The sequence below is a fragment of the Sceloporus occidentalis genome, unplaced genomic scaffold (assembly GCF_023333645.1).
Source record: "Sceloporus occidentalis isolate IW3139 unplaced genomic scaffold, rSceOcc1.0.p SCAF_4, whole genome shotgun sequence".
In the NCBI taxonomy this organism is placed as follows: Eukaryota; Metazoa; Chordata; class Lepidosauria; order Squamata; family Phrynosomatidae; genus Sceloporus; species Sceloporus occidentalis.
Window position 1 is genome coordinate 43,218,135 of NW_028316984.1, and position 23,207 is coordinate 43,241,341.

Consider the following 23,207-nt stretch of genomic DNA (forward strand, 5'->3'; position numbering starts at 1 on the left):
TGAAATGTTTTGAAACAAAATTGCTTTTTACAATGTTTTAGTGCATCAGCATGGTGGCTGTGTTCAGATGTTATGGTAAGGCATGGTTTATCATGACAGTAATCTGCCCCCGCCACTTTCTGCATAGCTGTGATAAGATGCAAAAAGTTCTGCTGCTTTAGTTAGTGGCAGTTTACTATTATGTAACCCATGTTTGAAGTTTGTTAAGATTGATGTTAATGAAAAATGGAGGCAGAATTTCTAAATTCATTCTTCCAGAGAAGAGGAGGGAGCACAGGCCCAAGTCTCGATTCTGCTCATTGCTATCCCAATAAACTGTGGCTTATTATGAAGCCATAATATAGATTTCAAAAAAATCTTCCTCAAAGCAAGAAGATTCCTGGAAGTGTAAAGAAAATGCAGGTATATTTGCCCTGATGGATAAGCATTCAGATAATGAGCTGTCCCTGATTTTGAAATATTTTGTTTCTAGCTCTTTAATTGGATGAACAAGCAAGGAAGCATGTTGATGGACTACATAATTGAGAGGTGTAAGCAGAGGGAATGTTAATCTTACCCTGGTGTTTCAGTGTGTCAATTTGTTTAGTCATCCTTTGGCCACTAATCTTGTTTCTCTGCAGTAGACAGAGGATACTTTGCAGGAAGAAAAGAAGTCTGGCTCGACAAATAGCCAAATCCAAGAAATCAATTTTTTATTCTTGTTTTTTTTATTCTCCTAATAAAAAATGAATTTTGTGCTAAATTATCAGATGAGCTCATGCATCACTGCCATTTGAAGGAAAGATTTTCTCTGCGCTAGCTTTATTTTACACTGACAAACCTTTTGTACCGTCTAGGAAATTCTGTTTAATTTTTGTACAGTTCCATAGAAAAAGGAGTATGACATTTCCATTAATGGTGAAGTCAGTCTATATCAGAAATAGCTTCTTTTCCTTGCTGAACTCTTAAGGGGTGTGCTATGTACAACCTGTGTGCAGTAATGACAAAAAAGACAGTGTCCGGGTGATAAGAGAGAGAGAGAGAGAGGGAGAGAGAGAGTAAGACTGCTCTTCCAGCTAAGAGTGGTCTGCTCTTAATCCTGGGCCACGTCAGTAGCATGCTAAAGCAGTTTATCTTCATATGTCGTCTTGTATATAAGAAACAACACTAAACCCAGCAAAACTCATTTCATATGTAGGTTTCTTTCCCCCCACAGCGTTCAGATCAAAGTTATTTTCTTCAGGCTGAACTAAATTATACGCAGGTCCTGGGAGTGAAGGACACTGAATTAATGCAGCATGTCACCCAGTCATGGCTAGAGAATATTTTTCTCCAAGCCTGAAATACAACAGCTTTGTACAATTGCATTAAAAATTAATGTGTGGATTACCAAAATAAAAAAAGCATAAATAACCTAACCAGTTTTTTGCAGGTATCCTGCATTTTGCAGTCAGTTTAAGGATCTCCCCAAGTGTATTAGATTACTCCCATATAAATGATTAGTATTTATCTTTCTTTAGCTTATTAGCAAAGAGGTATTCAAATCTCAACAAAGTAATTCTGCATAACATGTTTGAACAAGCAGGTGCTAGACAGGGTGTTCAGAATGGGTGATTCAAAGGAATGTAACATTTTAGATTAGGGTGGCATATTGATCTCTGAATTTGCATGGTGATCTGTATGGTTCAAAACTGACCACCATGTATTTCAGACTTTCCAGAACTGATCTGCACTTTTATATGCTTAAAAAGAACAGGCCAGTGCAGAGAGGCCTCTAGAATTAAACCACCAAATCTACAAAACACACATTTTCATTTGAGTGAAAAACTAATGATGAAGATTAAAAGAAAGCAATTGGCATTGATTTTATTGTGTTATTTTGAAGAGGCCATTTCTTGAAGCAACACAACTGAATGGGTGAATACATTACTGATTAACCTTAAAGCAAGGAAGGAACAGGCAAAACCACCTCCAAGGATTCCTTGCCTATGAAAACCCCATGAAGTTTATGGGTTTGCCATAAGCTGTCAGGTGACATCAAGGCACACACACACACACACACACACGTATTAATGATTACAGTCTTATCATATATAAACAACCATCCCTCTCTAGAGATACGTGAGTAAGCAAACTGTCCTTTTTCCCCATTAAACAAACGATAAGGACACAAGGTGCTTTGAGTTTCCCTACCATAAGGAGACATTAGTGGCTATGGGAGCAGAATAAGTTCCTGCTGAGCAGTTTGCTGGATTAGCCATGGGGAGGCTGGATAATAGCAATCCACTATTGAAGCAATTCCTTGCATTTATAGGGGGACACTCATGCATGCATCTTCCCTCTGTCAGAGTATTAACGCTAGCAACCACATAGGCTGTCATTCATATCTGTATTGAACCCTATTTATTTCCACATTCAAATGCCCCCTAATGACAGCCTTGTGAAAACGATTGTGTTAACAAACATGTACAGCCTGTATACTTTATGAGTCATCATACCCTGCAGACGAACTACGGTTACACCTGAATGTGAAATCTGAACATTTAGTACAGTTTTGGAGGAAAATGTATTCGATTTTTTCACCCATGTCCTTAATTAACTCTTAAACTGCATAGTCATTATGTTCTGTGTTTCAGCTAAAGATACATGGTTCGGTACATTTTATATGTATATGGTTCATTCCCAGAACAATACATCTATCCAAAAAAGAAATGGGAGTTGAGCCTTACATATGTATTTTATTTTAGGTGCACATTTTAAATTTTTTGACATTTATTTATTTTGTCCACTGCTGCCCATATCTTTGTACACTTATCTGAACATAAGTGAAATTGAGTTTACCGGATTTAATCCTAAGTGAACCTATTTTGTATCTGGATTTCAACTTGATGTCCTCCATCTGTTTGCAGACAAATGTTCTTGCTTAAGGTGGACATTGCACAACTGAGACCATATATACAATAGGAGCAGTGTTTTGCATTCTTTCATATTCATGATTGCACATAGTATTTTCTAGAATTCTGCAAACTTGTATATAGGTAGGGGAGGCAGTGAAAAAACACTGAGAATGAACAGCATGCTGTAGCTGTCCTGTACATTGCTAAACTGGGTGTTAATGCTGGCTAGATAATGACTAGACCTGATGATGGATTAAGAGCCCACATACTCTGTAGTGAGTCACACTTTCAAAGTCACACTTCCCCCTCATTTCTGTCTGTCATATGTTTAATTTATATACATGCACAGAATGTGCATATGTTATGTTAAATGTCAGGAAATCATTGAATGTTCCAAATTCATGATCTGGGTAATAAAGATATCACCAGACTCTGGATTCTAGATTTTTTTCTCTCTCTCTAATGGACCAATATGAGTTCTTTTTGTGCCACTTGAAGGAAGCTATTAAGTTAAGAAAGTTGAACTGTTCATGTGTTTTGACTTCCACCAATAAGTCTTGAAAATCATCTATATGTCTTTATTAAGTCAACATACATCATCCTCATTTATATAATTTATCAGTAAATATTGACATTAACCTTAGCGCATTGCAAATGCCATAACCGGTTTGGAATTGACTTTTTAATAAATTCTCTATTAATTCAGTTTAGTATCCTGTCCAGTAGTTACAAGATCATAAGCTAGATATTTCATCTTGTAACTTCAGGGGATTTGCATTTATATTTATTAATGACCAAGTGTGATCTCAAAATCAAAATTTTCCAACCTGCCAGAGTCTCAACAGAAGGGCTTCCAAGGTGCTGCATATTGGCCACTGGAAAATGGCATCTGTAGCACTCTCTTGGTTGCAGAGCACATTGAGCTAGGCCATTGTGGCAAGACTCCAACGGGCCTCTCCAACTGCCTGTTCTCAATATGCCCTGCAACCCAAGGTCCTACAGACATTGTTTCACAATGACACCATCTGTAGCGCCTTGGAAACTCTTCAGTTGGGGAGTGGCCAGACTGAAAAAGTGAGCTTTTGGCAACAGCAGTACATAGTTTAAAATAACCATTTTTACAAACACATAAAAAATAGGGATATTTTTAAAACAACAGGCTTTTAGGCCTGAAAGGTAATAACATCCCATACACACACACACACATGTGCCTGTATGTAAAAATGTGTTTGATGTCTTAGTGGGGATGGGAGCTCTCTTCAATAAGTTCTCCTCTCCTATTGATTATATCCTCAACTGGTATGTTACTGTATATTATTATATAATATGCAATCTTGTATAGTTTTATCTGGTGAGCTGCAATTAAGTCCTTTATAATTTTATTTTTCTCCTGAAGTGCTGTGTGCTTGAATACTTAAGTGAAAGGTTTTTCTCACACACACCCCTATCATTTTGGCTTATCCCTCCTCTCCATGCCTTCTGTTTTGTTGTTGCTGTTTTTCTTGCACTTACTTTTTTACCCAGGCTTATAATGGACCTGATCATTTAAACTGAATATTCCAGAGATTCTTCATTCCTACATGTAAAACATGTACTCTACCATCGATATGTGGACACCACATATCTTGTCTAGGAGTGGGGAGAGAGATAAGATGTGGTTATTCAGTTGTGTAAACAAGCATTTTCCATATTATGCTCAGAGGGTTGCAAAGCAATTCTGATTAGGAATGCTCCATCCTTGATAGATTGATTAGTCTTTGTAGCTATCTACTTGCTACTGTACTTGCAGTAGATCAGTGTCTTTTAACTGAAATAAATAACATCCAGGGGTAGCTGTGTTGGACATATAGCAAATCCAGTAACATCGGAAATCCACCATACAGTGATACCTTTATCGAGTCAGCCAAATATATATATTATGTATTTTGGTTGTCGCAATAAAGGTACCATTGTTTAGTAGATTTTTGATGTTACTGCAATAAATTTTTAAACTATAGTATTTGAATTATACAGTTCAGTGTATAGTATTATATATATAGCCCTGTATTTATTGTCTTATTCATGTAAAAAATATACTAAGTGAAAGAGCTGGTCTGCAAACACCTGAAGTACACCAGTCTGTACTAGAAGAAACTAAAAGATGTTCAGAACTGATGAAAAAAATAAAATGTTGATACATGTGATGAAAAGTCATTATTGGATGTTAGGAGGAGTAATCCACAAATAAGTGGGGGATAACCCATTCATTTGTGGATTTCTCTTCTTAGTCCATCTAGATAATAGGTTTTATTTATATACCGCCCAATCACTGAGAATTATTGTTATACATACAATTTCTTCTATGCGGTATTTATTTAACAAATATCAAAAGTATCACTTTTTCCACAAAATATAGTTCTCCAGGTTATGCCATGGTTATAGTTAATGATTTTGATTGCCTTTGGCCTCTCCTTATCCTCCAGGTCCTTCATACTCATTGTTTTAGCATTCTAGGTATTTCAGCTCACCTTATTTTTTGTCTTTTGAACATGATCCGTCTAAGTTAAGTACTTCTAATTCTCACTGATTTCAGTGGGAAATTACACCTACTGCTCCAAATGAAATCAGTGGAAGAAAAGTGCTTAACTATGGAGGCTCTGTGCCCTCCTCTTTGTCTCACAGGTCAGTAATATAAGATTGATAGTAGATAAGCAGATGGGAATGGATATGATAGACCAGGGGACAATGAAAATTGTCTCATTTCCAAGAAAATGAAACTTCTTGCTAAAAATATAGGTGCATACAAAATGTTACATGCAGGAAACATTGGTAATTAACCACTGCATAATTCAGAGCAGAAATCATTTGGGTGAGAACTGCTTATTTAATACCCGAGATATCACCATGGAGAACACTTGAAATTTTTGAGTTGCCCTTTCTGTGGTCATCTTCAACAGAAAAACTTTACGTTTGGTTCAATATTTAATATATAGCTATACTGATAAGTAGATTTGGCCTATAATAATATAAAATTATGCATTTGGTTCATACTTTTTATTAGCTCTCTTGTTTCATTCATTATTGTATTCATACGTCATTCTGCCTGTATGATGGATAGAGACTTCTTTGGTATGTGAAGCATTAACAATACTTGCTAAATAGATTTAAGGCAGAAATACATTTCTGATTTTTACAGGTAACACCATGTAAATGTAGAGAAAAGGGCTGGGGGCTAGGTGCAAGTAATTTGCTGCAATTGTATTGTAATTGGCAATCCTGAAGTTTTAAAATGTGATTTAAAATGAATCCTCATTTGCCAGTATTTAAATTAAATAATTGGGTTGTAATTTAGTCTAATTTAGGTTTGAAATTGTTCTGTAACTAGCAAAAAGCTCCCATTTGGCTCACAATATTATTTTAATGTATGTTTTTCGCTATATATGTGTTACTATTAATGTAGTAACTTTTGGGTTACCGTATTTAGTATTTGTAAAATGAGATATTTAGTATTTAATAATGTACATACTAAATATTTAGTATTTAGCGAGAGGACATAGGAGAGGACCTTCTTGGCTGTAAAGCTCCACTTGTGAAATGCCCTTCTACTGGAGGTCTAACTAGTACCGATAATGTTTTTTTGTGTCACCAACCTTCAAGGGCTAATTTAGTTCTCTGTCTTCTAGTGATTTATGGTGACCCCATGAATTTCATTGAGTTTTCTAAGGCAAAAAATACTCAGGATGTTTTTCTCCTCCTTCTTCTGAAAGGAAGGTGTCTTCAGCACCTGGTATCCATTGGCAGTCTCCCATCCAAGTATGTACTAAGGCCAAGTTAGCTTAGATTCTAAGACCAGACAGGATCTGATGCCTTTAGGGTATTTAGGCCACTTCAAAGTACACATATTTACAATGTCAGATTGTTGTAGTTTTTAGAGTAGTTTTGGCTGTTGCTATGTTCTATATGTTTTAATCACCTTTAAATTATGTATGGTTTTAATCTGGAAGAGTTTAAAATTGTTTACATGGTAAACTGCCCTGGGGTTCCATGATTTAGGGCAGTATAGAAGAGTTTAAATAAATAAATAGACAAAAAGATGTTTGTGATATTAGAAATGTTTTGTGTAATAGGTTGTCTTTGGCTAAAAAATATATAGATTGAGGTCTAAAAAAAACTTCTGTTTCAATAGTGTGATGTAATCATAATTTAGTGTACAGACTATCATTTTATTACAGGTTAAGTGCCCCTCACTTAGAATTTCAAAATCCCAAATACTCCAAAACAAAATGTTTTTCATTTTGTGCTTGAGATAGTTGCACCTTTGTTTTCTGGTGGTTTATGCACAAAAACTTGGTTTAATGCACAAAATTATTTTAAAATATTGTATAAAATTACCTTCAGGTTATGACTATAAAGCTATATGCAACATAAATGTATGTTGTGTTCAGACTTAGCTCCCATCTCCAAGATATCTCATTATGTATGTTTATACAAATACAGCTATTCTGAAATAAATCAGTAAATAATCCAGAATCCAAATACTTCTGGACCTAAGCATTTCAGGTAAGAGAAACTCAATCTGTATTAAAATTACTGTTGGATGTCCCACCCATGCACGCCTCCACCAACTTTGTATATAGACTTTGCGTATGCCGTGCTCTACTTAAGGATTACCATAGTAAATAGCTAAAATTCACTTTCAACAAGCCTGCAAGGTAGGCCAGTATTATTAGCTCTTTTTCAAGTTGGCCCAAGGTCATCCAGGGAGTTAATTGCTGTCCTGCAATTTCAGCCTGAGCAATCCCAGTTGATTTGTTCATTCCCTTACCTACAGTCCCAGGTTAAAAGTTTGCATACTTATTTGCAATCATTTAGTGCTTGCATATAGAAGGAATGTGTCTTTTTTCCGGTTGTCTCTCAAGTATATCAATACATGCAGAAATGTCACATGTAAGACTTTGTCCCAGCTTTGTGAAAGCACAGAATAACAAATCAGAATTGTCTCTATTAAGGACCTGATTCTTAAAGGTACTGAGCATCTTCAACTCAATGAAGCCAAACACTTGAAAGCACTTGACATCTTTGAGCACTGGGACCTCATCTGAGTTGATGGATGATTCACCTTTGATATAGAATCAGGTGTCTGTACTCAATCACTTCAGAGTAATTATTATAGTCCATATTCTAAGCATTCAGTCTTTTGGATATTTCCTAATACTTGAAGAACTAAGAGAGTACAATCATATAGCAGAACAAAATGTGCTACCAGTACAATCAGTCCACTGTGCTATTTCAATAAATACATATCTCAGGCTGAGCAATATGTTTCTGAAAGCTTTGAATCAGATATGGTTTCTTCATTTTGCAGTCTCTGCACATTTTCTTATTGCACTGAAGTTACAAACGTACATTTATTTAGCCAAAAACGATAATCTTATAAATATAGAACAGCCTATTTCACATTTAATTTTATTTAATTAATAAATGTGAATTAATTCCAAATGTTAAAAAATATTTATTCCCCCAGCTATTGGAAACATTGGAAACCTGCCCAAAGGACACTTCAGGCCATAGTGCCCTTGTTGAGGATTGTGCTCTTCCCCAAAACAATTTTTTACAGTGCACTAAATCCCAATTTAAAAATGCAAATGAAAAATATATGAAAGAAAGAAATTACTTTTTAAAAAGTATACATGAAAATTGAAAAGAAAAGGCAATATTTTTGTGTTCACATTCCTAACTTACGTCTGTGGATTTTGGTGCACAATATAGTACATATGGAGTACCTGTTTCCAAATCCAAATTAAACAGAGTCCTGGAAATGAGCATTTCCATTCAAGGTGTGGAAACAAGGGTTTTGGTGAGGTATGAATGCATATTAAGTTGCCACCCGTTTATTTTTTAAAAATTAATAGGATGCATGTCTCATTTACAGATCTTTCCCTTTGCCCTTTAATTCAGTAGACCAGCCCTATTTGGTGAGTTGAAGCCATTGATAATATGAAAGGACTATACAATGACAGGGACATAGATTTAACACAGAAAGGAGACAGGTTTTTTCCTCTTGTCTTGATTGATACTGGAGATATATTCCATGACTACCATACTGGGGGGAAAACAGCAACGATATTCAGTACAATTTAAAGCAAATTTGAACCTCCTCAGCTTGGAATGAAGTTCAAGATTGCTCCACCTCTCTCCAATCTGATTTTCTCTGTCCTCTGTTTCCTTGGCCCTCCTTCTACAGTGAAACATGACTGTTTCATTTTTTTTCCCTTTTGCTACCAAACTGGGTAATCGTATTATCTTTGAAGTCATGTCAACAGTTAACACCAGTTCTAATCAATCACTTCAGTCATGTAAGAAGAAGAGAAACACTAAGAAATGACATGGTCTTTTGTAGTGCTACATCTAGTACTACATTGGCTTTTAAAAATGAATTTTTAAAACAAAACCAGTAAAGTTTGTTTTTATTAAAGAAACCTCTTATTAAAGAAACCATGAATGGCTTTTCTCCCTACATTTTCAATGCATTTGGGGAGCTAAGAAGTGACAGGGTTGCCAGATGATTATGTTTGCAGGATTATGCCACATATGTGCTGTGATTCTGAAACAAATCTCACTAAGGCTTAACAGTTCTTAACTGTCATTCCCCCCCTCCCCCTTACTTTTAGTTAATTTTGCAACTGAGAATTTATGAAGTGCCATGCTTATTTTGTACATAGAAGTTAGCCATGCAAAATCCATTGAGTATTTTTGAAATAGCCTTCCCTCCTTTTGTTCCAGTTTAATAAGCGGAAAATAATGGAATATTAAAAACAACAACACAAACGTTAGTCACAAATGTAGAGAGATCTTGAAGCACCTTTGTCAGTTGCAAAATACTTGTATTGCCCCAAATTATGCAACAACCAGAAAAGAAAATGTACTGATGTTTCTATACAGGAATATTCACTAGAACCTTTTGCACATCCTAGCTAAAAAGCTGTTTAGTACCTATACATCAGTATTGGACACTTGCACATCTTTGCTCTTCATCTGATCTATTTCTTTTCTTCTTAAGATGATGTGTGAAGTTTTCTTTTTCTAATCTAAACAGAACTATTGTACTAATAAAACAGATCTACATAGCCTATGCTAGATAGAATGTCGGTAGGACTGGCAAAGATTTTAGTGACATTGGTCTCAATTTCAGTGCATGATTTTATTTTATTTTTTATTTATTTAGGTATTTATACCCCGCCCTTCAGCCCTAATGGCTCTCAGGACAGCTTACAATTATTATTTTTAATCAGACAGTTCCCTGCCCTCAGGCTTACAATCTAAAAGACACGAAACAAAAGGAGAAGGGAATGGTGGAGGGAAAGGGGATGAGGTCCAGTGGTTCTTCTCTCCCTCTGAGGCCTGGACCAAGGCAGAAGGATTGGAGGGAGGGCTGTTCCTTCTTCCAGGTTAGCCCTGATACTTGAGTTCATAACAGGGTTGCCAAATGTCTGTCATTTTAAAGGAATATTGCAGCTTACTAAAATGTGTCAGAGCATTACAGCTCCAGAGAGCCTCATAAAACAGATAGTGTAGCTTGCAATGTTCTTTATTTTTGAATCTTTGATCTGCCAGCCCTAGCTCACTGTATTAAAATGGAAAATAGTTTTGCATTTAACTATTAAGTTCCAAATAGTACTAATTATTGCAGTGCAGTACAGCAGCTGCTTACATATGAGGATATATTCTCTGATGGCCCTATCTGAAATGCTGCTTTTACCACTTTTGTTAAATGCACTGGTACTTAATATGCATCAATAAATAAACTTTCAATTATTGTGCAGTGAGCAGATCCAGAGCCAGGACAGCAATCTGAAACCAATGGGCTAACTAGTAATTATGCCAAATAGTTTTGATGCATATGATCATTTTTATCACGGGGATGATGGCTTTGCTGGAAATTCCTAATTGCTTTTAAGGTCAGTTTTGAAAGAAAAATGGATATTTTGTACTAATGATTTAGCATATAATGGAAGGGGGTTGTGTTTGCTTTATTAAAATTTCTGCATTAATTATAATTTGATCTTTGAATTGGTATTTTCATGACACTACGTTTCATCATTCATTTCTATCCTAACTTCCCCATATTTATTATATATTTATTTACATGATAAAGCTGCTGGGTATGGGTAATTTCATGCCAGTCACAGTCTCTCAGCCTCAGTATAGTTCCATTGAACTCAGTAGAATTTTTAACATTGATGACTATGGTGACTGGATTGTCTATGTTGTTGTTGTTGTTGTTGTTATTTTAATGTTCAGAGGTCCTGTTGAAATGAATTTCATCAACCCAAGGCAAAATAATTGCCACTGCAGGCTTTCTCCTAGAACTTGGAAAGTTACTTGCAAAAAATAATAGGTACAGTTAAGAATTTTACAACCATCATTTACCTTCATAATTAGCTACCATTATATGAGAGACAGTGTGGTGTAGTGGTTTGAGTGTTGGCCTACCACTCTGGATTCCAGTGTTTGATTCCTAGCTTTGCCATGAAACTCACTAGGTGACCTTGGACAAGTCACATGCTCTCAGCCTCAGGGGAAGGGAATGGCAAACCTCCTCTGAACAAATCTTGCCAAGAAAACCCCATGATATAAGTTATAAACAACTTGAAGGCACACAATAACAACACTTACAATGGTACAAACTAGCTTCAGGTCTCCCAGCTACAATATGGAGACAATAATGTGGACCTATTACAGTATATAGAGCAGCCATAAGGTTTCCAACAAGTTAATGAATGTGGAATGATTTGAACACTGTAAGCAGTATAGAAATGTACTAGCTATTGATATAAACCTAAAGAACTCTATAAAATCCTTCTGCCATTGTTAGGTCAATTTACCAAGAAAAAAAATCTGCATTCAGATCATCTTCACTGGAATGGGGCAAGTACACAAATGTATGCAGGACTAGAGCCACAGTTAAAGCATGTTAATTAGTGTCCTTTCATTTAAGCTTTTAAAGTAAATTATAACCATGATTAAATCTCATTCCCATAATGTCCATGCCTGGTTCCAGCTGCATAAATTCCAAATCTCTCCTTTTTTATTTTTATTTTTTAAAATAATGCTTATTCATACAAAGAAAGGGAAACATTAGTCCGTTAATGTTGTAGAGCTGTTATGTATGGAACGTTTCTGTAATCTGTTTTGTAATCTCCCAGGGTCAATATTCAAACTTCTTTTATTAACAAAAAGGAGAGATAATGTATATTTGTTCAACAAGATTGGTACATTGATTTCCCTCTTCCTTGATTTAACGTTTTCTTGCTAGGTTGCTTCTGACTTGCTTTTGCTTTTTTCTAGGTTAGTGTCCAAGAAACATCTAAGAGGCTGCGCTCTCTCTCTCTCTCTCTCTCTATATATATATATATATATATATATATAGTAAAAGCAAATCTTTTTATAACTGCACTTGTTTTTCTTTCCTCGATATGAAAAAAAGCCTGTCAGAAGCAACTTACATTTTTGGAAAGGATGTCTGAGTTATGCAGTGCAGGTCAAAGGTATAGCAGTTAGCCAGATCTTTGTCAAAATTTTGCATAATATTCGGATCCTGCCTGCACATTCTCATGCAAAGTAAGAGTATTATTGATGCTAACAGGTGAACCTCAAGAGCTTTTCTAAAATTCCTAAGATAAGTAACCGCAAGGATTAGCAAAAGCATACCTATGTGCATCATATCAACAAATCCCATCCTAAACAATCTCAATTCAAATGAACAGAATAGCAATAAAATATATTTACAAATTAATCCTGTCGCTCTATTAATTTATTGTGTAATTACTGCAATTCTTCCCACCTTGTTTTCAGTATTTCTTAATCATTAAGCTGGAAGCCTGACAGCAGTGCCAGCCCTGGCATGATTCTCTTTGACTAAAACCTTGTAAATTAACACAATTAGCACAGCATCATGCTGCTAATTAACTTCCTGTGTCTGGTGCAGCGGATGTGCAAACAAGGAAGAGGGAATCAGAAGGGAATAAACATGCCATTCTGTTACCAAACTGTATGCTGTGTTAGGTTTAGATCAGTAGAGCTAAGCTGGTCCTGTCAAGAATACTGGAGTCAGGCAAAAGAGAGCTGAAGGAGTTTGGGAAGAAAAGCAAGACAAGAAGGGGTACATGCTGTCAAAAACAGACTGCAGGAATTCAGAAGAGAACCCCTGTGCCACAGATGTTTCATTTAGACTAAACCTTCTTATCTGAGAATCAGTACCAGAGGGCACAAGGCAGATTGTGAAAAAATAAACATCACTTTTTGTAAAATGAGTACAAGATTACCAAAGACTGCCTTAATGCCACCTGCCATGCATAAGTAAGACTGGAAACAGGTCTGTGTGTTTATGTCTGTGTTTAATGCTGGTAAACTCTGCCTGCCTTGTGTGGTGGATTACCAAAATGGAACTAAATGCCACATGCATGTGAATGCGCACACACACACACATCCTTCAGCACAATTAGTTGTGATAAAGCAGGAGACACATTGGGTTATTTGGTCTGCACACCATGAGTCTTCCTGCCCCAACTTTTAGTGACTGAACTGTGTTTAATTCTCTTTTTTCTAGTGTTCTCCCGCCTCTTCTGTGCTCTAGGGACAGGGAGGGGGAGTTGGAACAGGGAGAATAGAGAAAAGACCGATAGACAAGTGATGCTTCTCCCCCCACCCCCGCCGCCACCCCCATCCTTCCTGAGCCTCAACAACAGAACTGTGAGGCAGAGAGCAGCCAGTTGTAATTCATACCGAGTTGTAGGCTTTGTGTGATGAAAGCAACGGAGCGCTGCCTGGGAGATTGCTTTGCTGCACTCCACGAAGCAGATTTGAAACTGTCGTGGACCACTTTAGATGAGAGTTGGATTATGGAATGACCTGCTATGTCTGTGTCATATTGTTCTGCGCAGGGTGCATTATACTGTGCTAACTAGGTATTCAGTACCAAATAAGAAAGGTATCCTAGATGTGATCTGTCAGCTGTGTCTTGTAGGTTTTTAGAGGGGGAAAAAAATTCTGTTAAAATTTAAAACTGAAACTGTGATGAGGTAAGACAGAATGTTCAGGATATCTAAAAATGAGTTAGCTAACAATGAATCCATGCTCAGGAAACAAAATATACATGGTCATCCTTTTTTAAAAAATCCATCTTGGTCTTCTCTTGTTGTTGTTTTTTTTAAATCCAGCTGGGTTAAGTTATTCCTTCTCTCCTTCTAATTTAGCAAAATTTGTCAGATTGGTTTGAGTATGTATTTAAGAAAATGTTCATACTTTTAATGTTTATGACTTTAAATAATCTGTTGTTTTAAACACAGAAATCATTTATCTATAAAGGAGGAAATCTAATGGATCTAGTCAGAATGCCTTTTAAAAACAAATTGTCCCATATAATTGCTAATTTTGCATCTCTTCTGCCTCCCTACACCCCACCCCAAATCCTCAGGCTTGAAGATGCAGTGGACGCCAGAGCATGCCCAGTGGCCAGAGCAGCACTTTGATATCACCTCCACAACCCGATCGCCTGCCCACAAGGTAGAAGCTTACCGCGGACACCTGCAGCGCACCTATCAGTATGCTTGGGCTAATGATGACATCTCTGCTCTAACTGCTTCAAATCTGCTTAAAAAATATGCAGAAAAATATTCTGGTATCTTGGAAGGGCCAGCCGAACGGCCCATTCTGAGTAACTATTCAGAGCCTCCATCAGGGCTGGTGAATGGTCGCAAGAGTGAGAGTGAACCTTGGCAGCCTTCTTTGAACTCTGATAGTGTTTATCCTATGAACTGTGTCCCAGATGTTATTACTGCCAGCAAAGCTGGAGTAAGTACTGCCCTTCCTCCAGCGGATGTTTCTGCCAGTATAGGGAGTTCACCTGGGGTGGCCAGTAACCTGACAGAACCTAGCTATTCTAGTAGTACATGTGGAAGTCACACTGTACCTAGTTTGCATTCAGGGCTCCCATCTCAGGAATATGCCACTGGATACAATGGATCTTACTTGCATACAAGTTACAGTGGCCAGCCAGCACCTGCACTTCCTTCACCTCATCCATCCCCTTTGCATAGCTCTGGGCTTTTACAACCACCCCCGCCTCCACCTCCCCCACCAGCCCTAGTACCAGGCTACAATGGGACATCAAACCTTTCCAGTTATAGCTATCCCTCTGCAAGTTATCCTCCTCAAAGTGCTGTTGGGCCTGGGTACAGCCCTGGTGGCGCACCTCCTCCTTCAGCATATCTGCCTTCAGGAATCCCTGCTCCAACTCCTCTCCCCCCTACCACAGTACCTGGTTACACCTACCAGAGTCACGGCTTAACACCCATTCCACCTTCCGCCCTGACAAACAGTTCAGCAAGTTCACTCAAAAGGAAAGCTTTCTATATGGCAGGACAAGGAGAAATGGACTCCACTTATGGAAATTACAGCTATGGCCAACAGAGATCTACACAAAGTCCCATGTACAGGATGCCTGACAACAGCATTTCAAATGCGAACAGAGGAAATGGTTTTGACAGAAGTGCTGAACCATCGTCCTTAGCGTTTAAGCCAACAAAACAGATAATGGCATCTGAACAGCAAAGGAAATTCAGCCAGTCCAGTAGGGCTCTGACACCTCCTTCCTACAGTACTACTAAAAATTCACTTGGGTCAAGAGCAAATGAACCATTTGGGAAATACAGCTCCCCCGTAATGAATGAACATAGTGATGAGCACAGGCAGCTCCTTCCTCACCCAATGCAAGGCCCGGGACTTCGTGCAGCTACCTCATCTAACCACTCTGTGGATGAACAACTGAAGAATACTGACGCACACCTCATTGACCTTGTAACCAATGAGATTATCAACCAGGGACCTCCTGTGGACTGGAATGACATTGCTGGCCTAGATTTGGTAAAGGCTGTCATTAAAGAGGAGGTTTTATGGCCAGTATTGAGGTCAGATGCATTCAATGGGCTGACTGCTCTACCTCGGAGCATCCTTTTGTTTGGACCTCGGGGAACAGGCAAAACATTAATGGGCAGATGTATAGCTAGCCAGCTGGGAGCCACTTTTTTCAAAATCACTGGCTCTGGTCTTGTCACAAAATGGTTAGGGGAAGGAGAAAAAATAGTTCATGCTTCCTTCCTTGTGGCAAGGTGTCGCCAGCCCTCAGTGATTTTTGTTAGTGACATTGATGTGCTACTTTCATCCCAAGTGAACGAAGAACATAGTCCAGTATGTCGGATGAGAACCGAGTTCCTTATGCAGCTGGACACTGTGCTAACTTCTGCTGAGGACCAAATAGTAGTAATTTGTGCCACCAGTAAACCGGAAGAAATAGATGAATCTCTTCGAAGGTACTTCATGAAACGACTTTTAATCCCACTTCCTGACAGCACAGCAAGGCACCAGATAATAGTACAACTGCTCTCACAGCACAATTACTGTCTCAATGACAAGGAGGTTTCACTGCTTGTCCAGCGTACGGAAGGTTTTTCTGGACTAGATGTTGCTCATTTGTGTCAGGAAGCAGTAGTTGGCCCTCTCCATGCCATGCCAGCCACAGACCTTTCAGCCATTATGCCCAGCCAGTTGAGGCCCGTTACATATCAAGACTTTGAAAATTCTTTCTGCAAGATACAGCCTAGCATATCTCAAAAGGAGCTTGATACATATGTTGAATGGAACAAAATGTTTGGTTGCAGTCAGTGACAAGTCTTTTTTTTTTTAAAAAAAATGTAATGAATGTTGGTGCGTACACACACACATACACACACACAAACCTGTTACATAGGGCATGGAACCCCTTTTCAGTAGTGTTAAAATTGTGAAAGGGCACTGGGGGGGAAAACATGATCACCTTGCATCTAGAGAGCCAGGTGTAGGCTTGAAGGAATAGTGTATCAGACAAGAGCTGTTTATCTGAAAAGCTACAGATGACAGAAAGCATGTGTTGATGTTCCGTTCCATTCAGGCTACACAACACACTCTCACCATGGAGCAAGGAGCCAAGTGGGTTGAATTTTAGACATTGACCCTGTGTGTTGATTCCATTCTGCTGTTCTTGAAATTTAGTTGCTGTCAAGTGCCTGAAGTGGTGCTTTGTTTTGTTTTTTTCTTTATTTTAATTTTTATTTGTATTTCTTTTTGTTCATTTGCCTCACAATTACAATGGTGGCATGTGCTAATATAAAGAGCTTTAACTTCAAAATGTTGTGGGACTAAAGAAATGAATGGTTGTGTTGCGACAGAGAATGAGTTTTTCCCCATTTGTTTTTGTTTTTATTTTTGCTAATCTAAGAGCAACAGTATTCCTCAATCCTGTCTGTTCTAAAGTATTAAAATAAGAACAGGTAAAACAGGGTATTGGTAATCTGGATCTTAATTTCTGCAATTCATTTTTTTAATGTTCTGTCTGCAAAAAAAAAAAAAAGAGAAAAAAACTCAGGAAAGTGATTGTGATTTGTACAGTACCTCAAAGGAATGTGTTGAAAGCACTATGTACTGCTGAGAGTTAATAGGCTAGGCTTCAATGTTACTTTATATTAAATATGTATGTTTACCTCAAAAGTTGGGAAAAAATTACAAGGAAAAATACTTTGAATGTATCCAGGAGCAAGTTTAAGTGTGCTATAAATTAATCTTTAAACTTTTAAAAATAGAAACAGCAGAGGTATTCTGGTGTTTAAAGGTGACAATTCTTCAGAAAATAAAAAAAACCCACAATATTCGGGATCAAAACAGAGCAAGAGTATTTTCATGGCAGTAGTGTGTGAAAATCCTTAGTCCTTGACAATTTTGTGACAAGTTAGTAGTGCACAGACAATAAGAAAGCCACCCTGTCGAATTATGTAATCATCTGGGACAGTCAAAGGCAACATCTAGTTAGGGCTCTGAGAAGCAAATTACCTTAGACTACAACAGCTTTTATATCTTGGTTAGAGTTGTGGTGTCTTGATTATTTCATTGAGCCAGTAGAACAAAATCATTCTAGGTCACTGAGATTGCTTATGGGTTGCAAAGCTGTTTGCAGCAATGCAGTAGATAGTGACCAAAGAAAAAAGCAAGACAAAATTGAACCCTCAAATTGCATCTTCTCTTTCTCGCCGTTCATTTTTGACACACAATTGAAATGTTGTTTGCTTGTTTTTATGTGTGCATTGCCTGTTCTGTTCTTCAAATGTAATCATGTTCATTAGAAATGTCCCAGGCTCTGTCTACCACTTTATTCCTACCTCAATTTTTGTTATTTTTTTTTACAAAAAGGAATAGGACATCAGATTACATCAAGGATGTCAGTTTGTATAATGACTAACTAGTGCATGTTTCTTCAAAAGTAAGTTGCACTGTGTTCAGTGAGCTTACTCCCATCTTTAGGATTACAGTCAGAGACGACATGGAGAAGAAGGGCGGGACAATTTCCTTACTAAGTGAAGCCATTTGCTGCTGTGATTCTTGCCAAGCCAGGCAAATGCTTTTTAATCTTCCCTCTGGAAAGCCAAGCTGGCTCGCATGTGTGGCATTCTGTTCATTTTGTGCCCCCCACTCCACATTGTCTTTCTTTTTATTCTGTAATGTTTTTAGAAGCAATTCTTTTCATGACAGCTGATTGATGTTGGTAATGTCTCTGCACATTCTAGCAATCTGAGCATTTGTAGCCACATGAGCAGAGCAGTCATATATATATATATATATATATATATATATAAAATTTCTGTTTACTTTAAAGTGGCAGTAGTAGAACACTTGCAAAGCACTGGTTTATAATGTTACTATACTTAAGTAATGTCCCTTGGAATACATGAAATAAATGAAAAGCCCTGAAAAGGAAAAGACCAATTAATTACTTGGTTATTTTGTATTTTTAAAGCTACTGTCTGGTTATCACATTTGAAATTTAGTCAGCTAAAACATGAGGGACAAAGAATTTAACAGCTAGCATTTTTGGTGTGGCTATTCCTTCCCTTTTAGTTGCTTAAAATATCTTTTAAACTCCAAGCAAACAAACCAAAATGTACATTCTACCTGTTACTTTTTTCTCCACTCTAAACTAAAAAGTAATTTTTTAAAAATAAAATCAGAAGGTCCATTAAAAAAAACAGTGCCTTTCACTGAGGATATATTAAAAATAGTCTTAATAGATTATTTGCTTTTTGAGGTATGCCTTCCTCCCATCTTTCTGTTTACATTTCTCTTCCCTGATCTTTTCTTTTTCCTTTCTGTTTGGAAAGTCCAAGTATCCCTTTTGCTGTAGAGTCATATTGATCTTGCAGTTAGGTTTGCTGATTTAGGTTGCTGATCAATCTTTTTTTCTTCTACCTTTGAGATTCTGCATTTTGTGTTTATCATCATGCTGTGCTTATTTAAAAGATTCAAATATGTGTTTGAAAACAAACATTATATTTGCATCACAAAATCCAAGCATTCTTTTAAATCAATATTACTAAGTAGTTTTGAGTAAACACCATATACAACAGCAGCATACAAAACTATATTTTCTAGTCCCATAGCCCATATTCTAATTAAAACATGCTCTGATTAAAATGGTTTGCAAGCACTCATTTTGACTCTACTTCATCTTATGTATTTTGGAAAAGGAGCTGATGTTTCATTGAGGTTTAAATAGGAAATATTACATGATGGTGCAGAAGAAGAAAAAATCCAAGAGTTAATTTAAAAAATAATAATAATACAATTTTATGATGCTCATCAATTGCTGAAAACACCAAGAGATTAGATTTTCATCCCAAGTATTAGCCAGCTGCATCCTAGCATAGTTATAATGCTTTCCCTAAGATGAGAAGAATAGTTCTGTTTACTCTGTCCTCCTTTTACAGGCAGGAAGCAAGCTATAACATTCTATCAGATTTCTGCCAGTGGAAGTTTCCTGGTAAATGGAATCGTTCAGCCTTTGTCCAGTTTGCTCAGACCCCATTTGCTCCTTTTTAACGAACTATCCCTATGCTGGGAGGGAAGCCACTGCTTTCACACTTCATATGTGAATAAGGCCATTCTTTTCTTATGCTGCTCTTCCACATGGAATTGCTACCCTATATATCTCATTACAAAAGAAATGGATCCTGAGACTTAAGTTTCCAGGATATTTGGGTGCGCCATGAATGAGACGACTGCCTTTTGTGAGGGCGTAGATATGGCCAACATACAATAATGTTCTGAGGATTTAAAAAATGTCTAAAGGAAGAAGGTGTCTGCTATTTTTTCTTTCTTTTCGGGACTACCTCTACCATGTGTAAAAACAAAAAATGTTCAGCTAGAGTTGCCAGAATCCATATTAAACAGATATCCTGTGCCTTTAGTAGAAAGGAGAATATTACAGTTATAGCTTCTTCCACCATTATGTCTCTAAGTTAGCTGAACCTCCACCTGCCAAATTCCCTTCTATTCTGAATTCTATTCGGGTGGGAACTAACTGAAGGCATCAAATCCCAGGTTCATAACTTTTTTTGAATAGTTTGTGATAAACAGCTATTTCTCTCATACACACACACACACACACACATACACACCTCAAAATGGTGCATTTGCTTGTGTGTGTCATTCCAATTTTGCACCAAATGAGGTTCCTTTTTTTTTTTTCAATTACAGTAACAAATCCAACTGCAGTAAATGCAGAGGAATATTTTCTGGCAGCCAAATTATCAGTGTGAATGCAAAAATAATTTATATGAATTTGTGAAGAAATACTCTATTTCTGGCATATTTTTCTGCCCAAAATATTTAGACTGTTAGGAATAGTATTGAAAATTTTGCTGACTGAGCTGATCAATGGAATGTGAAGGCAGTTTGAGGCTATTTACTTTTGCACAAAATATTTCTCTATTAGTCAATTTGTATTCTATTCAAATGCAGATAGATGGGTAAAATGTTTTTTCTTGTGCATTTCAAACCCATCAAGGAGAAAATAAAACCTCCCAGTAAAACACATAGGCAAAGCACCATCTGGGAAAGCTAGCTCATCTGTCCAGGGGCTATGCTCTGTAAAATAGTACAAGGTCATTTTATATGGGCTGGCATAATACTTTGCTAGGCAATTTTCAAAAGGAGATAATCTAGTGTAAAAACCCCAATTAATTCCAACAGATGTTGGTAGATGGTAATGTGTTTACAAGTCAAAAGCAGCAAACAAAGGTTTCTAGTGCCTGAAAATGTGTGTAACTTTGAGTAGATAAATATCATTGTATATGTTTCATTCAAATGACTCAGGCCTTACTCTGTGGAACTGAGATCCTTTCTTTTTAAAAGTAAGGTTTCAAAAACAACATGCTACAATTGACTTCACATTTTGTTTCTACCAACTTTATTGCAATGCAAGTCCATCAGTGCAAAGGAATTATAGCTCACATAATCTATTTGAGAGTATTTTACTTCCAAGGTATCTAAAGCAGAGATGGGAATTGTGTAGCTTTCCATTTGTTTTTGGACAGCAGTTTGTAACAGCACTGGCTGGCATAGCTGATGGTGAAAAGTGCTGTGAGCTCTGGTTCAATAACTTCTGGAAGTTATCACACAATCCCTTCCCTTGCAGTAAAATATAGACTATTATTTCTCACTAAAAAGGCTGTGGCCTATTTGAAACAGCTGCACAAGTTCCAGTGACATGAATGTGAGTTGCAAATCATGAGTGCTCTTATGCTTCTCCCATTCATTTCAGTGGGATACATGTGGTCAAAACACCTGCTTGAGTGTGTGCCAGACAGATATGAAGATCAACATGTGTTCCCCTTTCATCTTGTACATGTGCATGTGTTTATATAATATTTATGTGTACATATGTAACCTGGACTATTTTTTTGTTTTCTTTTTCAAATATTGTTGAAAGATTTCTGTTGCTTAATCATTTGCAGATTTATATATGAAGCACATTAGTAAACACAGAGTTAGTAATATTCCTGGGCTCAAAGAAACAGCTGTACTGGGGATTAGTCAATACATGAACTGTCTCCCACTCCGCAAAGACCTTTGGTTGACATTCGATTTTGAACCTGCCAGATACATTTTTGTGAACCAGGGATACTGCATCTTTAATGAACAAGTCTCTACTCTTTCTCCTGTCTTTAAATACAACACAAGAAGTGTAGCACTAGGCACTGCAATTGTCAAAGACAATTAGACTGAAAGCAGGAAAATTTCACCTTCCTGTCTCAGTGATATGTAGAATGTCGGCAGTGTGGGTCAGCCTTGCTACAGAGTTGTGTGAGAATATATGAATCAGTCCTATAGAATGTTAAATATTTATAAAATGGTTCTGTTCTACACCAAGGTTGGGAATAGAGTCATTCCTCCTTGTTGTCTTACAGTATACAAAGAGGCAAAAGTTTATTTTCCACACCTAAACTTGTGTGTGTATGTTTCTCCCACCCACCAACCCCAGTTGTTGTTCATGTGGTTTATATCCTGTCATTTGACCTTTTCTTTTAAATGGCTTCCTTTATTTTATATCTTTATATCTATGTATCTAGATTTTCCCAACCACATTGGGTGTGTATTCAGACATTGTTCTTTAAAACCATTTCTACCTCATTACTACATATTGTACATGTAGTATTTATTTGTTGTCTTTTTTTGAATGTCATGCATTTCGTAAGAAAGACTTGTCCTTGAACTTGAACAGTCTACCTCAGAAAGACTGTCTCGACACTGAACAGTATTAACAACTGAAATGATAAGACGCATTAGCAAAGTGTGGCAGAGTAGATAATGCATGGGGACTTGGGATACTGATGGACTTTTAATTGTACTCTTGTAACACAAGATTGCTTAAAGGAACTTAAAGGAAATTATGCACTGTGCAGATCGCTATCAAGGTCCCACTTTTTGGCATGCTATAGGAAAATGCAGCTTTATTATGATGAACACTGATTTTGGGGAGGGGGGAATGTCAATTTTCTCAAGCATTCTTTGCAATGGCAATCTGGCTACATTCTATTACTGTACTCCGTTAACTGACATACAGTACAACTTGGCTCTTAAACTATAAACAAATGATAGTACTTAAGGATTATTTTTAATCTTCAGTGATGTAAAAAAATGTGTCACACACTGTTAAGACTGTAAGTTTATCACTTCCTGTGTACTAAAAAAAATACAAAAACAAACTGTATTTGTAAGGTTTTAACATAAACCAAAAAAACAAAAAGAGGCACTTCCCAAAGGACTTTGAAATATGGGCTTCAATCCTGCACGGTATTACACATGTCTAAATCCCATTAAAATTGACTTACACATGCGCAAAGGTGCACAGAATTGCAGCCATGGAGTCATGGTGCTCATATGTTCTGTAATCAAATAGTTTTATTGCTGATTCTGCTTTATAAACAT

At 37.1% G+C, this 23,207-nt stretch overlaps 1 protein-coding gene across 2 annotated transcripts in view; it reads left to right on the forward strand.

The window, feature by feature from the left end:
• Window positions 1-18,568, forward strand: part of FIGN (fidgetin, microtubule severing factor) — a 165,829-nt gene extending 147,261 nt beyond the window's left edge. For both annotated transcript variants that reach the window (XM_089523306.1, XM_089523307.1), the window contains one exon: window positions 14,332-18,568. In XM_089523306.1, coding sequence (XP_089379432.1) covers window positions 14,332-16,580 — 2,249 coding nt within the window. In that variant the 3' untranslated portion in view covers window positions 16,581-18,568. The remainder of the gene's footprint in view (window positions 1-14,331) is intronic.
• The last annotated feature ends 4,639 nt before the right edge of the window (window positions 18,569-23,207 follow it).